The 15,000-nt window shown below is 39.1% G+C and overlaps 1 protein-coding gene across 1 annotated transcript in view; it reads left to right on the top strand.

The window, feature by feature from the left end:
• The first annotated feature begins 11,153 nt into the window (after positions 1-11,153).
• LOC127859054 (calmodulin-beta-like) overlaps positions 11,154-15,000 on the top strand; it is a 7,346-nt gene continuing 3,499 nt past the window's right edge. The window contains exons 1-4 of the mRNA XM_052396458.1: positions 11,154-11,292; positions 12,566-12,611; positions 13,044-13,187; positions 13,740-13,887. Of these exons, the coding sequence (XP_052252418.1) occupies positions 11,290-11,292; positions 12,566-12,611; positions 13,044-13,187; positions 13,740-13,887 (341 nt within the window). The 5' untranslated portion in view covers positions 11,154-11,289. The remainder of the gene's footprint in view (positions 11,293-12,565; positions 12,612-13,043; positions 13,188-13,739; positions 13,888-15,000) is intronic.

Here is a 15,000-nt window from a genome sequence, read left to right as displayed (position 1 = left end):
TCATGACGCTTGATGGCACGGTGTTGAAAGTCTTGAAGCGCGATTCCGAAGGGAACCCGCTATTTACATGGCCCGACTACCTTACCGTCTGGAAGGATCACATATTCATCTCCAATTACTGGAACAGCACTGTTCTGAAGCTGACAACAGAGGGCGCGGTTGTGTCATCTTATCACGACGCCGGTCTCCGGTGGCCCAGGGGTGTGATCTCCACGGGTGACGGGCACATTCTCATCTGCAGCCGCTACACGAACAACATCCATATTATTACAGACGCGGGTGTAAAGGTGGGGATACTTCTTTGCGCCAAGGACGGCTTGGAGCGGCCGTGGTCGCTCTGTTATTGCCCCGCAAGTCGACGGCTTTACGTCAGTAGCTACTCCCCACAGGAGAAGCACGGGAACTACATCCGGGTTTATCAGTTTAAAGATCCGGAAGAAACTAATGTTACGTAAGCGATTGTAAGATTTGCCGAACAAACGACTATGGTTTCAATGGCGCTAACAACTTAAAGGAAAGCGCGAGAGCGAGATAAGTTGTTACATCGAAAACAACTCATCCTGGTTTTAAGGTTTATGGTGATCATGAGGCGCGGTGGGAAATTGAAATAGTTCATGCTTAGACCGGAAGTCGGAAGTGGTCAGTCGTCCCTAGTCATGTAGGATTAGAAGAAAGCAGAGTGTTGAGCGTGTAGTTTACATATATTAGGTAAATATTTCAATCAGTGTAATATGAGTTAGTATTGAACCCTTTATATTGATTTCAAATATTGCAAGAAACACTTTAAGAGCAGCAATTATATTCACGTTAAATGATCGTGTTATTCATGCTGAACACGCTTTTATAAACGTGCAACATCAATTATGTACTTACCGGTAATTACAAATGAGCCACGATCTGGGTAAACGGGGCTTTAGACATATGCTACATTTTAACTTGTGTAATCCGCGCAAAGTGTATTCAATGATTAGCTTGAGCGGACTTCACAGGCTATTCTTGGACGACAATTTTTGCACATGCATTAAGGCCCGTTTTCCCAAAGCGAGGTTCAAATTGATCAACGCCAACACAACAGTGAATACATGTGCACAGGCTCCGCCATGATTACTAGTTTATGCCGATGGACAATTTTAAACTGGTACATTCATGTGCACGGATATCTCACTAACCTTTGTCTCTCCTGATGTTTTTTTTAGTTTTATGCACGTACATCTGCATTAATAGAAATGTTGTCATAATCTGCTAATTCTTAAATTTTGCATTTCTTCAGATTCGGCCATAGCACACGTGCGTTCTTTTGAGTTCCGATACTCGGGATCAGCAGACGAAACTCTGGATCAGCAGACGATACTCAGGATAAGCAGATAATTTATTAAAATACGGAGGATTGCGGAGAAAGTCGATGTATCACGATTGGTCCGATCAGCAGTCGGGCAGACGATTTATTACAATACGGAGGATTGCGGAGAAAGCCGATTTATCACAATTGGTCTGATCAGCATTCGGGCAGACGATGTATTACAATGCGGAGGATTGCGGAGAAAGTCGATGTATCGCGATTGGTCCGATCAAGAGTCGGACAGACGATTTATTACAATATGGAAGATTGCGGAGAAAGTCGATGTATCATGATTGGTCCGATCAGTCGGATGTGTATTCATCATACCAATCATACCAATCATACCAGCGGGTTAAAGATGTATTAAACCAAAATAAACTTATAACAACAAAACTATCGGTCCCTGGTGCGAAAGTCTGTGTAGTGGCGATTAGGTGTCACTGCGTTCTGTGTTCCGTGTTCGTTCGACGATAATAGCGAATTGGAACCGTTAAACTGTGCTTATCCGCCTTTGAGTGTTCGTTTTGCATAGTGCATGTTACTATACACATGGTCGTATAAGAATAAAGACTACCACGGTCTTAATAACTTGAGGCTGTTGTACAGGGAGTTGGTGGTTTGTACGAGTAAGGTTTGTGACAACGGCAGCGGCAACACATTAAATGAGTCGTGTTCTGAGAAAACTGGGCATAATGCATGTGCGTAAAGTGTCGTCCCAGATTAGCCTATGCAGTCCGCACAGGCTAATCAGGGACGACACTTTCCGCCGTAAGGTGATTTTCCGTAAGGAGGGACATCCTTAAAACTAAAGATACCATAAAAGCGGAAAGTGTCGTCCCTGCTTAGCCTGTGCGGACTGCACAGGCTAATCTGGGACAAAACTTTACGCACATGCATTAAGCCCAGTTTTCTCAGAACAAGACTCAAATGTTTAGTTGACAAATAATTTTGGTGTTTACACGTTCTACGCATTTTGGTAAGAAATAATTCTAATACAATGCTTGCTAATCTGTACATAGATAAAGAAAGTTCCCGTCGTAGAAATACTCGTCAACAATGCAGGAATAAATCCCGAACCGGAGAACAGCATGACGAATTTCAAGTTACATTAGTACACCAAATCATTGAAGAATAATAATGAGCTGCGCCATGGGAAAACAGGACTAAAGGCATGTGCGTAAAGTGTCGTCTCAGATTAGAATATGCAGTTCGAACAAGTTAATCAGAGACGACAATTTCCGCTGTTATGGTAGTTTTCGTGTACAAGAAGTCTTTTCAGCGGAAATATGTCTTAGGCGGAAAGTGACGTTACGCATTAGCTTGCATACAGTTAGGTTTTCCGAGAGCGCAGCTGAAAGATTTCGCATAGGTTTTTATCGGAAATTAGCATCTCTTTATATACTACAATCAATATACTGTTACTTAAAACCAAATCAAAACAGTACAATTTTGATCCATCTTAATCTTATGGATTATTATTTTAACTCTACATTAATGATCAGCGACCTCTACCAGCCCATTCATTTCGATAAACTGGTTGTGATTCATTGAACATTTAAACTGTTGTTTAATCTAAAGATTACGTACCAGTATTTTATTGTGCTTCACTCCACGATCAAAAATGGTGTATTTTTCTTAACAGTTGCTTCCCCTGACTAATAATTTAAGCAATTCAGCCATTATTCAAATATGCCTTTTGTGCGCATGCGTGTATGCAATATTTCGATTATTTTCTTCGAATGCTATCTTCTTACATAAAAGCTGAACTTTTGGGGTGATTTTGTTTTATTTTTTTGAAGATTTGGGGGCTTTTATGAATGTTCATTTTTGAAATATTGTGTTCTAACGGTGTCTGCTTTCATGAACATTGTGTGACAAGTATCAATTATTTAGCCGTAACAGTATATCTCTGTGCTAATGTTTTGTTTTTAGATTTCAGAGGACAACAATTTTTCTTAAAATTTATACGATACTTTTTTGAAGTAATAAAGATATATCAAGAAAACTGCTGGCTAAGTTGGTTGTCTTAATATGGGACCCTAATGGAAAAATATTTGAGGAACCATACCACAAGTTCGTTAATAATATTCAAATTAGAAATAAACAATATAATCATCAGTGCGTAAAGTTATGCTTGCCATTTAAAAAATATTTTTTTCATTAATACGACCTTATAGTAATTCCAATTAAAAGAATCCTAAAGAAAAAAAAACTAGACATCAAAGTAAATTTATATTTTTTTTTATTTCGTTGGTTTGGAACTATCGTCTAGCTTTCCCGAGAATACTCATATATATATTTACAGTCATCAATAGAAGTTTAGTTTAAACCTATTTATTATTGCTCGATTGTATTTATAGTACTTACTACTTATTTTAAACTCTCTCGAATCCGTGAATTGGGCCAAGAACCTGTACTTGGTGTCTTTGGGGGAGGTCTTAAGAACGCTCCCACAGGGAGATCGAACCTGTGATCTCCCGATCGCTAGGCGGACACCGATTCCATTACACTACGTCGACCTTTTATAGCGTGTTCGAAGAGCAGCCGCAGGCTGCTCTGAGCGAGCTATACGGTAACACGTGTATTTGACTGTAGATCTACTGCAGATCTACAGGATGTTGTTTTGAAAAGTTTGGTATCTGCGTGCGCAATATCCGATCCGGATATCCGAACCGGAAACCGGAACTGGAAATTTTCGAAGTAAATAACCGGCGTCTCCTGATTGATCATTATGATAAAACAGATAAAAGTGATCAAATTTACGGCTTTTAAATATTCTAAAATTCATTTCTGTATTTATTGTGACTATATTTCGAATAACGCATCGGCATTCTTCGTGTAAAACAGTTGTCTTCATTCCCTGAGTTCCCCTTCGATGACGTCATCGCCAAATTTAGCACTGTAGTTCCGATGTTTATAATTTTCGCGCATTTGATTGGATGAAATGTAAGAAATGTGAGCTCAAGACAATCGGAGCTTAAGAATCAGTAACAAACGACTATACTTGATTTTAAACAACAACTTCGTGAAATGTGTAAATTTAATTAACATAAAGAATATGTTCGGAAGAGACGGACTAAAAAAACACATAGATGAGATAAAAGAGCAACTATAGAAGCATGGATACAATTTCCGATTCGTCGAGACAGGCTCATTCGCCAAGGCTCGTGCTTTTTGTTTTCTAAGCCTCGCATGAAAAACCTGATCTATAATCAACACTAACCTATTATTCTCTATATCTTTAGATCTATTTAAGTTTTTTGTTACTTTCTTGTCAGGCTGTGACAATAAACTAGGACGAACTTATTCTGTTTAAATACCATCAATACAAATGCCTGTGCAGCGTGCGGCTTTTCAAAGATATATATATATATATATATATATATATATATATATATATATATATAATAAAATGCTTTTATTAAATTTGCCGTAGCTTTCGAACACTCGGTCTTCTTCAGCGGCATTTATTTGTGAAGCATATCATCTTTAGCGGAAGTGACGTTATATTATCGCACGTTACATTGCGCGCCAATTTTAGTCTTTTGTGTTTAGTCCATATGGTTTGAACGTCATCAGTTTTCGCTTCCAAAGTTGTTCGATGGTCTTCCGGTTCTCGTCGGGTCCATTTAATTTTTCGAGTCCCATGACCCGGAAGTCCGCGACGCTGTGGCCGTTTGTGTAGAAGTGCTCGGTAACCGGGTCGTTGTGTCGAGTCCGTATCCGGGACAGGTTAAGGAGATGTCGCTGGTACAGGGTATCTCTCGTTTCCCCTACGTATACGAAGGTCATACATCGTTCTAAGTGTACATCGTAGATTACATTGATGGATTTGCAGGTGACCTCGTTCCGCACATAGTAGCTTTTGCCGGTGGTGTCGCTGAACTTTTCAGCCTCCATCATGTATGAACAGATTGCGCACCTCTGTGCCCCACAAGGTCCGCTCCTGTTGGGAACCCGGATAAACATTCGGTTGTGTTTTTTATGAACCAATATGTCTTGAAGGTTGCAGTCTCTTCTGTATGCTGCTAACGGGGGTTCGGGAAATACGTTTTTCATATGATCGGAATTGTGGAGTGTTGGCAGGTGTTTCCGGAGGATATGGCCGACATTTGGTAGCGCTCTGGAGAAAGTGATAACGAGCGTTACCCTGGAAGTACTTTTTGAAGACACTTTTGTACGCAGCAGATCTTCTTGCTTCTTGCTATCAACTTTTTTCAGTTCTGTCTCGACGAATCGGAAATTGTATCCACGCTTATGTAGTTGCTCTTTTATCTCATCTCTGTGTTTTTTGTAGTCCGTCTCTTCCGAACATATTCTTTTCAGCCTCACACCTAAACTGTACGGAATGGCCTTCTTCGTAGACTTGGTATGCGACGAGTCCTTGTGCAGGTAGAGGTGCCGATCTGTTGGTTTGGTGTATAGGTCTAAAAAAGCCTTCCTTTTCGAATTGACGTCATGGTGTCTAGGAATTCGAGCTGCTCTGTGGAGTAGCGGAGCTCTAGCTGTATTCGTGGATGGATTTTATTTGCAAATGCATGGAATGTCTTTAGTGCCTCCAAACCATGTATCCACAAGCCCCCAAACATCATCAACGAACCGGAAGTAGGTTATTGGATGTTTATTTGATTTAGAAAATAACTCTCATGTAGGTCGACGCGTTATTCATACCTAAGTGCGATCCTATGGCAGTTCCTTCATTTTGCAGGTAGTGGTCCCCATTGAATGAAATGGTGTTGTTATTTAGGACAGTGTCCATCATTGTGACCATGTCGTTGGTTGGTACTTCCGGTTGCACTCGCCGATTGAGAGCTTCAATTACTGCAGCACGGACCTCTTCCCTTGGTACGCTGGGATAAAGAGCCTTCACATCCAAACAAAATATGATGGTACCGTCTGGTAACGGCTGCTGTATCTGTGCTATTTTGTTTAGGAAGTCGGTTGTGTCTCTCACAAACGACGAAAGTGACGTCACGTGATGTTTACGGCCGCAATCACCCGACAGAGAAGATGGCGGAAATAGTGGAGAATGAATTGTGAGATCATGTTACGTCACTTTCGTCGTATGTGAGAGACACAACCGACGTTCTTAACAAAAAAAGCACAGATACAGCAGCCGTTACCAGACGTTTATGTAAAAAAATATCGAGTAGCGGTCGAGTAGGAAATGGATCGAGAAGCGCTCAGGAAGTGGTCGTGTATAAGTCGAGTTGAAGATCGAGTTGATCGTGAAGCAATCGTGTGGCGATCGGATTGACATCTTTTACACGATCTGTACCCGATCCGCTCGACCTCTACCCGAGTTATTTTAGATCGCAAGACGATCCACTCGAGCTCTTTTCGATTTGATGTACGTTTTTACTAGACTGCTACCAGACGGCTACTCGAACGTACACGATCACTTCCCGATTGCTATTCGACCATACACGAGCTCTGTACTCGATCTGCTCGATCTCTACCCGAGTTATTTTACATCGCTTTGTACGATTGTAGTACGACCATCACGATCTGGTCGTGTGAAGATCTGGTGGCGATCGAGCTGAGGTCCACTTGGTCGTGCTGAGATCATATAGGGCTTGCGTATAGGTCGAGATGATCGAGCGGAAATCGGAAAGATGTTTGAGTGGACGTCGTGAATGAGTCATGTGGGGGTCGTGTGTTATCGACAAGAGGTCGAGAAGAAGTCGTGTATACCCTTTAAGCCAAGCTTGGTCGGGTTTGGTCGGTAAATTTCGGTGATCGGGATGATCGAGTTGATCGGATCGGCAGTAGGAACACATCTATAATAATAGCCATGCGCATAGTGGCACTTTGTGGGTTGAGGATCCCTTTTTAATACTTATTAAAATAATCATTTAACTTCTTTTTTATATAAAATGAGACATATGCGTAGATCACTCATGTACTAAGCACCTCGTAAAAGATTATCTGATTTTTGAAAATATACTCACTATTTTGCATCGAAATGCCCTTTGCGTAATACCCCCGTTTCATGGGATTTACGTTCTTATTGCGTTCTTACGGCGGAACAGGACGCATGAGGTTCGCAAAGGACGACGTGGGGTCCTCGTGAGAACGAACAAAGACGGCGTTTAAATGCCATGAACTTAAACTATGGCGAGCTTACGTAACTTTTTGTCATGTCCGAGTTACCGGAAACGCTGAGGTCGGCGTTGTTACGGCGCCATGGCTTAAGAGCTATTTGATCGCACTTAGGACGCCATAAAAGCAGCAGCTACGCGATTAGAATGCGAAGAACGTGAGAGGAACGAAGTTCAGTCGAACACAAGTCGCCTTGGAAAAGCAGTCCAGACGTTATAGACGCCCGGATGTTCTACGGCGACACTACTGCGTTCGCTGTTCGCCCATGGAATTTTTATCTTGGTCGCGTTCTTGGTAGTGCTGCAGTCGTCCGCAAAACACCAACGTCGCAGTGGAGTCTTGAAAGATACTACAACAACGTATCGCCGACGATTGCAAAATGAACACCTTACGATCGCAGTTTAAAACCGCCAATTATATCCCGTCACACCGGATCGGCGTCCTTAATGTACTTCTTTCTTAGAAATCTAACCAGCACACCGATGTCCAGCTATCCGATTTATTCGCGTGTACGCGACGCTCTCAGCATTCCTACTGCGATCTTAATATTTTACACGCGAATAAATCAGATAGCTGGACAACGGTGTGATGGTGAGATTTCTTAGAGAAAAATATATTAAGGACTCCGATCCGGTGTGACGGGATATAATTGGTGAAATAACAATTTGAATAACTATTTATAGATGCAAAAAGGTATATGTGCATTTCATACAAACAAGCACAACTACGACCATGGCTTAAAGAAATATCAATCCGTATTGGATGAAAAACACTTAAGAAATAATAAAACGTTTATGACGATTTTCATCAAAAATTTGAAATAATAAAATTGTTTCAGGTATAACTTTTCAAATCCACTGGTACTCTTAAATGCGTAAGATTTCGCAGTAAGGGCGGACTCGCTGTTGCTCGTACAGGATTTTGTGTATTCCGAGCCTATGGTAGTCAGAAAAACGCCAAAGAAAGACAATCACGAAGCGCAAAATATTTGAATACATATCTGCATTTTAATCAGATGATAGAGATCCTTTTCCCTCGGCAGCCCCTCGCTATAATAAGAGAAACACAAAATGACACAGACCCAACATCGATTACAGATATTGCTCTACCAACAGTAAGAAACAATTCGAAGCAAAACTTCCACTAAATAGATTTCAGACCTGGTTATTTATTCATTGTGTTAAGAGACAACATATTTACTCAGCACCCTTTCGAATTATATAACAAGCATAAAGTGAAACTGTCCCACCATCCGTTCCTTTATTCAGTCCTCATGTCTATTGTGCATTAGTTTAAATCTATTTATTTTAGCTCGATTGCATCCTAAGGCTTAGTAAAACGCTCTCGAGTCCGTTTCCTAAGCCTAGCACCAGTACTTGGTGTCTTTGGGGGAAATATAAAGAACGCTTCCACGGTGGGGATCGAACCTGTGACCACCCGATCGCTAGGCAGACACCTTATCCATTACTACACGGCGTCCTCAGGTCGATCTGACCTTTGAGGTCGCCGTGATGTATTGTGATTTAAAAAAACATAATAAAGACATATTCCGGTTACACACATCCGCGTTCAAAGATTAATATAAAGAAGAGCATTCATTTAATCGAAAATCGAAAATCTGCATTTTGATTTTGTGTTAATTTTTGCTTGATTTTTTTAACATCAGACGTGTGTAGCGGGAATTTGTTGGCTCTTCTTTTTCATCGACGCTACACTTCTGTTCGCAAGGTTAAAACGTTGGATTTTCTAGAGAGCCTCTATCTCTACTGTTTCTCCATCAGGATCACAGACTCTCGTCGTGTTTTATATCGCCTTTTTTTGGATGACCCATCATTGTATGTATTTTATACGTAAATATGTATTCAGGTCTGAATTCAGAACCATGTCAGTATTCGAGTCACGGTATTTTTCACCGTATTATTGTCCTGTTATATCGAAGGTTTATTGCGAAACTGGGTTGTCATTCATAAGCTGTCGGAAAAACGCGAAAGAGTTCTATTAAAGGTTTTATTCAGAGCTGAATTAAGAGCCAGGTCTGATTCCGATATTGTGTGTTGTCTGAGTTTTTGCATTTGGCAGCGGTGTGTTTATCGGCGCTTTGGTGTCTTCCATAGGCTTTCGACGAAGAGTTTAATTTATAGCTGGATTCTGAGCCAGCTCTGAAATTGATGGTGTGTTTGTTAACCATCATGCTTTCTTATTATAGCCAGCGGTTGTCGCGAAAATGTTGTGTCTATGATAGATAATCAATGCAGAGATGAATAGCGATCTGGGTTGAGAGTTGATTACCAGATTTGTGTTCGCGCAATGCGGAGCTGTATTTCCCGCCAGCACTACACTTAACCCACATTGAAACAAATACGTTAACCTTATTGTAGATGTAGATTTGCTGCAATCGAATTAAGAGCTGAATATACATATCAAATGTCATAGCTATCGTAATAAAACTGTATAACTTATCATAATATCTCGTAAGACATTTTTCACGTTTCGTGAACGAGTAATAGCTCATAATTATGCAACTCTGTTACAACACCACAGAAAAAAACTCGATTTTCTAAAATATACACGTGTAGCCGGGTTGTGTATAGAGAACACAAGTGGGTTGTCTTATATATTCTTTATTTTATAGACGTCTATAATATTGAAAATGATGGCCTGAAAAATAATACAAAAACAATTATGAATAACTAATTCAAATTGCATAATTAAACATTGCAATGAAATACATAATTATCAAATACATTTATATTACAATAAGCAATACAATACAATACAATGTAATTATATTAACAATAAAAGTAAACTCACCAGCGACCTGAGGACTTAAGTTTTAAAATAAATATATGCTGACAAATGGAAAATGCCAACATCTATCTCTTACGAGACTTTATGATGGAATGATCATAAACTAGAGTATAAAAACATTGAAACTCTATAGTTAAAACATCTCACATAAAAACATGCAGTGTTAGTAACTCATTCACTCACCACTTAGCACCCACACTGATACTCGCTCACATTATTGCATGGGTTAGTAATATTAAAGGATTAGTGTCAGAGAGTGAATACCCTGTTACACACGTATGCAGGAACCAACGTCATAACTATTGCAATTATGTAGGCGTAACTGTTCGGAGTGTGATGATTATGCAGGATCTGACCCTCTTATATCATTTAGCCATGCATTTCCATAGGATCTCAATGCCAGACTTGTCACAGGTCACAAATCAACGGCGTTCATTTTGAGTATGTTCACAAAAGAAGCCGCCATTCGGCTAGTGGAAGAATCATCTTAACCCATTTATGCCAAGCTTCTAGAATAAAAGGCATTGGAAAACAGCGTAGACCCAGATGACACGCCGCTTGATGCGGCGTCTCATCAGGGTCTTCGCTGTTTGCTTAAAGGAATTTCTGTAAGAAATAGTCTTAATATAGAAATAATTATACTAGACATCCCTAATTTTGGAAAAAAAATATCCAATTTAGAAGGACGGGAGAGTCCACTATGCATAAATGGGTTGATACTTCACATTGTGTATTTTTGCGTTCTCTGAATACAACCCATATATCGACCCATTTAGGGTCAAAGGTCACGGTGCAATTCTGAGCGCCAGTCCATTGTTAATAGGGGGGGGGGGGGGGGGGGGGGGGGGGGGGTATTACCGAAGATTTATAACGCGGGCCAGATTAGAGATTAAAATCTTTATATCAGAACTAATGTGAGAATGGTTTAATAATGCGGAAACCATTGATTCGATGGATAAATTTATTTAAGCTTTGATAGCTTATCTTACAGAAATATTCGTGTTTAAGCAAAGGAATCTATTTTGGAATACCATCAAAATATGGTAAAGTTTTGCTACATTATTCAACCCTTCTTTTTACGCTCAAGTTTAACTGCATGTGAACGATGTTGTATATTTCCAATACTAATATAAATATGTAATACTCTAGTGCTTAATTTTGTATTTAAATTGTAAGAAATGTGTACATGTATATGGATCGTTTCTTACTGTTAAGCCTGTCAGGATTAACCTTTGACCTCCGTCTTAAGACGCTGCGCACATTTAACAATAGTTGAGTTAAAAAAAATGGGTACAATAAGAAAGTCGTTGACAAAATACAGCATTTAAAGGCTCAAGCCACAGTTATTTTCAAAGCATATTTAACACATATCGTTTCTATTTGAAATCACAAAGACCAATCATAACTTACGCTTTTAAAAGTATTTATTCAAGAAATACAAAATATCGTTCTAAATTAATGCTACTACACATGCAACTATGTTTATGGTTATCTATTATATGATATTAATTAAATACTTATTATGTCTCTTAAACAGTGTTAATGGTGAACGTAAGTGAATCTTCTTATAGCATAGGGGTTCTTTTAGAAATAGGGGTCAGTGCGTTTCAAGGCTTATCCATCAAGTACCGCCGAATAGAATTGAGTCATGTTCTGACAAAACTGGGCTTAATGCATGTGCGTAAAGTGTCGTCTCAGATTAGCCTGCACAGGCTAATCAGGGACGACACTTTCCGCTTTTGTGGTATTTTTAGTTTCAAGGAAGTCCCTCCTTACCGAAAATCAAGTTTAGGCGGAAAGTGTCGTCCCTGATTAGCCTGTGCGGACTGCACAGGCTTATCTGGGACGACACTTTACGCACATGCATTATGCCCAGTTTTCTCAGAACACGACTCAATTGTTGTCAAAGAACGGCTCGGCATATCTTGATAGGCTTACCTATTTTCACTTGTTTCAACATATTGTAGCCCTGTTGCCCAGATGTAATAGCTTTTCTTAGGATTTATTCTGTTTTTGAAATTTTGATATTTGCGAAAGCCATGTTATGCTTTATGTCAGTTACCACAGCCAGCAAACCATATATGTACTTTTTTCCTTAATTGTATATACGAATTCTCAAATCAAGTTTAATGGCGTGTTAGAGAATATAAATAACATCGTTATCTCTTGCAGTCTAGCAAAATTATACAGAGCATCTGTAATAATTGCCTATTGTTCGAAAAAAATAATCTATTTAAAATGCATGTTAACAATTGGAATCGTAACATCGAGGTCTGCAATTTGCTATACAAATGCTTTTTATAAAATTACTTTCAGGCCGAGAAATCAGCGAGTCCAAAGGACCGCAAGCAATTTGAAAAAGGTTAGCTTTCCATATATACGTTAATGCAATTTAGTTACGGCACTTATTTGATTGTCATATTGAGATTATCAATATCTTTACAACCGACGTTTTTAAGGTCCGTTCAAATCACATTATATTGACAACATATGCTTTATTGGACATTTTTGTGTCACTTATCATGTTTTGTTCACACGTACGATTTATGGTACGTCACCTATCCCACATGCTGTGTGCATTTCGTGATCGAATCCCAGCAAATTTTACAAAAACAACTGTTACATCAGAGTAAAAATTCAATAATATATATCTTTAAATATTGATTATGTTCAACAATATTTGCAACATTATGTGATCTCATTATTCAATCTCATGACAATCCTCGACGTCATTAAAAATTGCATGACACTGTGTTACCTCATTTCCCAACCATGCGGTGTTTTCTCTGGGCAGACGTGAAGAACATGTTTGATCAAATGGACAAGAACGGCAACGGGAAGGTCTCTAAAGAGGAGATGGGCAAGCTGCTGCGATCTATGGGCGTCCAGATGACAGGCGAGGAGCTTGAGGCGGCCATGAAGAAGATCGACACAAACAGTAAGTCATTGTGCTATGGGGTATACTCTAAACACCAGACCACAATTCAGAAACATACTGAGTTTTTACAAACGCATTCAGAAACAAATGTCTAAACACTGACATCGATTTTGAGCCATTCTACAGAGCATCGTTTATAAAACAAATGTCATTCAAAATAGGTTTTGGTTGTCAATTAAAATTAATTTCCAATTTTACTGGAGTGAACATTGTGCAAATTTTGACCAGACGGATAATTTTGCATCGTCTGTATTTAAACCTTTTCAAATAGTAGGTATTGTTTTATTTATTTGTTTATACAAAATCCGTTAAATAGTTCCCTATGGTGATCGGCGATTTACATTAATGTGTTGCATCCAACATTTCGAGAAAAATCTAATTTAAGCGCGTTTGCGCAGTTGAAACATTCAATTGAGACATTAAAGCTTTATTTACAAATAACGTTATGCGTAAATAATGATACACTTTTGTCATGAAAAGTTCGAAGAAATTAAAGTATCAATAAAATTGCTAAAAATGAAGTTGAACAAAAACCTTGTTATTGTGAAACAGAGGACGGACAGATCTCGTACAGCGAGTTCAAGACCTTTGTGATGCGTCAGTTCCATGAGTCCTCAGGCAGCAAGGAGGACCAGATCCGGCAAGTGTTCCGGATGATCGACCGCGACGACAATGGCTACATTCAGAAAGCGGAAATAAGGTCCGTAGAATGACTTCGTTCGGATGCTACATTTTTGGACATGTAGAGTTTTAATAAGGATTCTCCGTTTAAGGTCACATTAAGTAGTTAAAAGTCAGACACTGACATTTGATAAATGTAGAAAATCGCGGTAATGGATGGGATGTCCGCGTTTCATTTGGTAGTTCGATCACCAGTTGATGTTTGGTCCATGAAACGCACTCGAGATTGTAAAAATACCTAAGATTTTCTATATACATTGTCCAGGTAAATTGATAAAAAAACTTGTAGTAAACATAATATTATGTTACATATTTTAGTGCAAAGTTGATAAGAATCCCACCCCGACACCTTTTAATGAGTTTAAAGTTAACCAGCGAGCGATTTTGAGAGACACACGCCGGGTATTCACATCCTAATATATATAGCCCGTATCCCTTCATGGTCCAAATAATCCCTATTTCTGAAGAGCTCCATTTCTCTTATATATTCCAATATTATAATCGCTTCAAAGTTTTTTTGTTCTTTCGTGTAGTTTATTTGTGTCCGCAACTGTTTGGTGTATTCGTTTGGAACTACGTTTTTAAGATAAACGTTACGGTTTTGTGCGTTTATTGAGGTACGGGCCTTTTGCCTGCATTTAAGTGAATGGTATTTCTTACAAGAAAAATGAAAGGTAAACAAATATATTAAAATTGAAACTAGGCTTGCACAATCTGAAATAATGGAAAGGCAATTTAAATACCATAGAAGTTGGCCGTTGCATAATGGGACCCTATGGCATAGGATTTAGTTTAAACTCACCTTCTGCATCTTTGTCACGGAAAAATCTCCTGCAACCGCTCATTATGATTTATATATACGTGAAGCTGTTTATAATTATGATATGATTATTAAGAGCCTTTATATTTGGTACTTTATATTTATCCTAGGATGCTAATGGAAACGAATCACAGTGCTTGCCATTTAAATACAGGCGGGCGGTAAAGACGCTCAGTCTTCGACCATTGATTTGCATGGTTTAACTATTATCCTATTGAATCGTACTTTTAAAGTGATCAAACGATGCTTACGGAAACGAATTGCAACGTAGTTTAAGTGTCATACTAAGATGCTTATAGAAACTCGCCCCAG

Source organism: Dreissena polymorpha, chromosome 14 (genome assembly GCF_020536995.1).
Source record: "Dreissena polymorpha isolate Duluth1 chromosome 14, UMN_Dpol_1.0, whole genome shotgun sequence".
Lineage (NCBI taxonomy): Eukaryota > Metazoa > Mollusca > Bivalvia > Myida > Dreissenidae > Dreissena > Dreissena polymorpha.
This window is presented reverse-complemented; position numbering and strand designations above follow the sequence as displayed.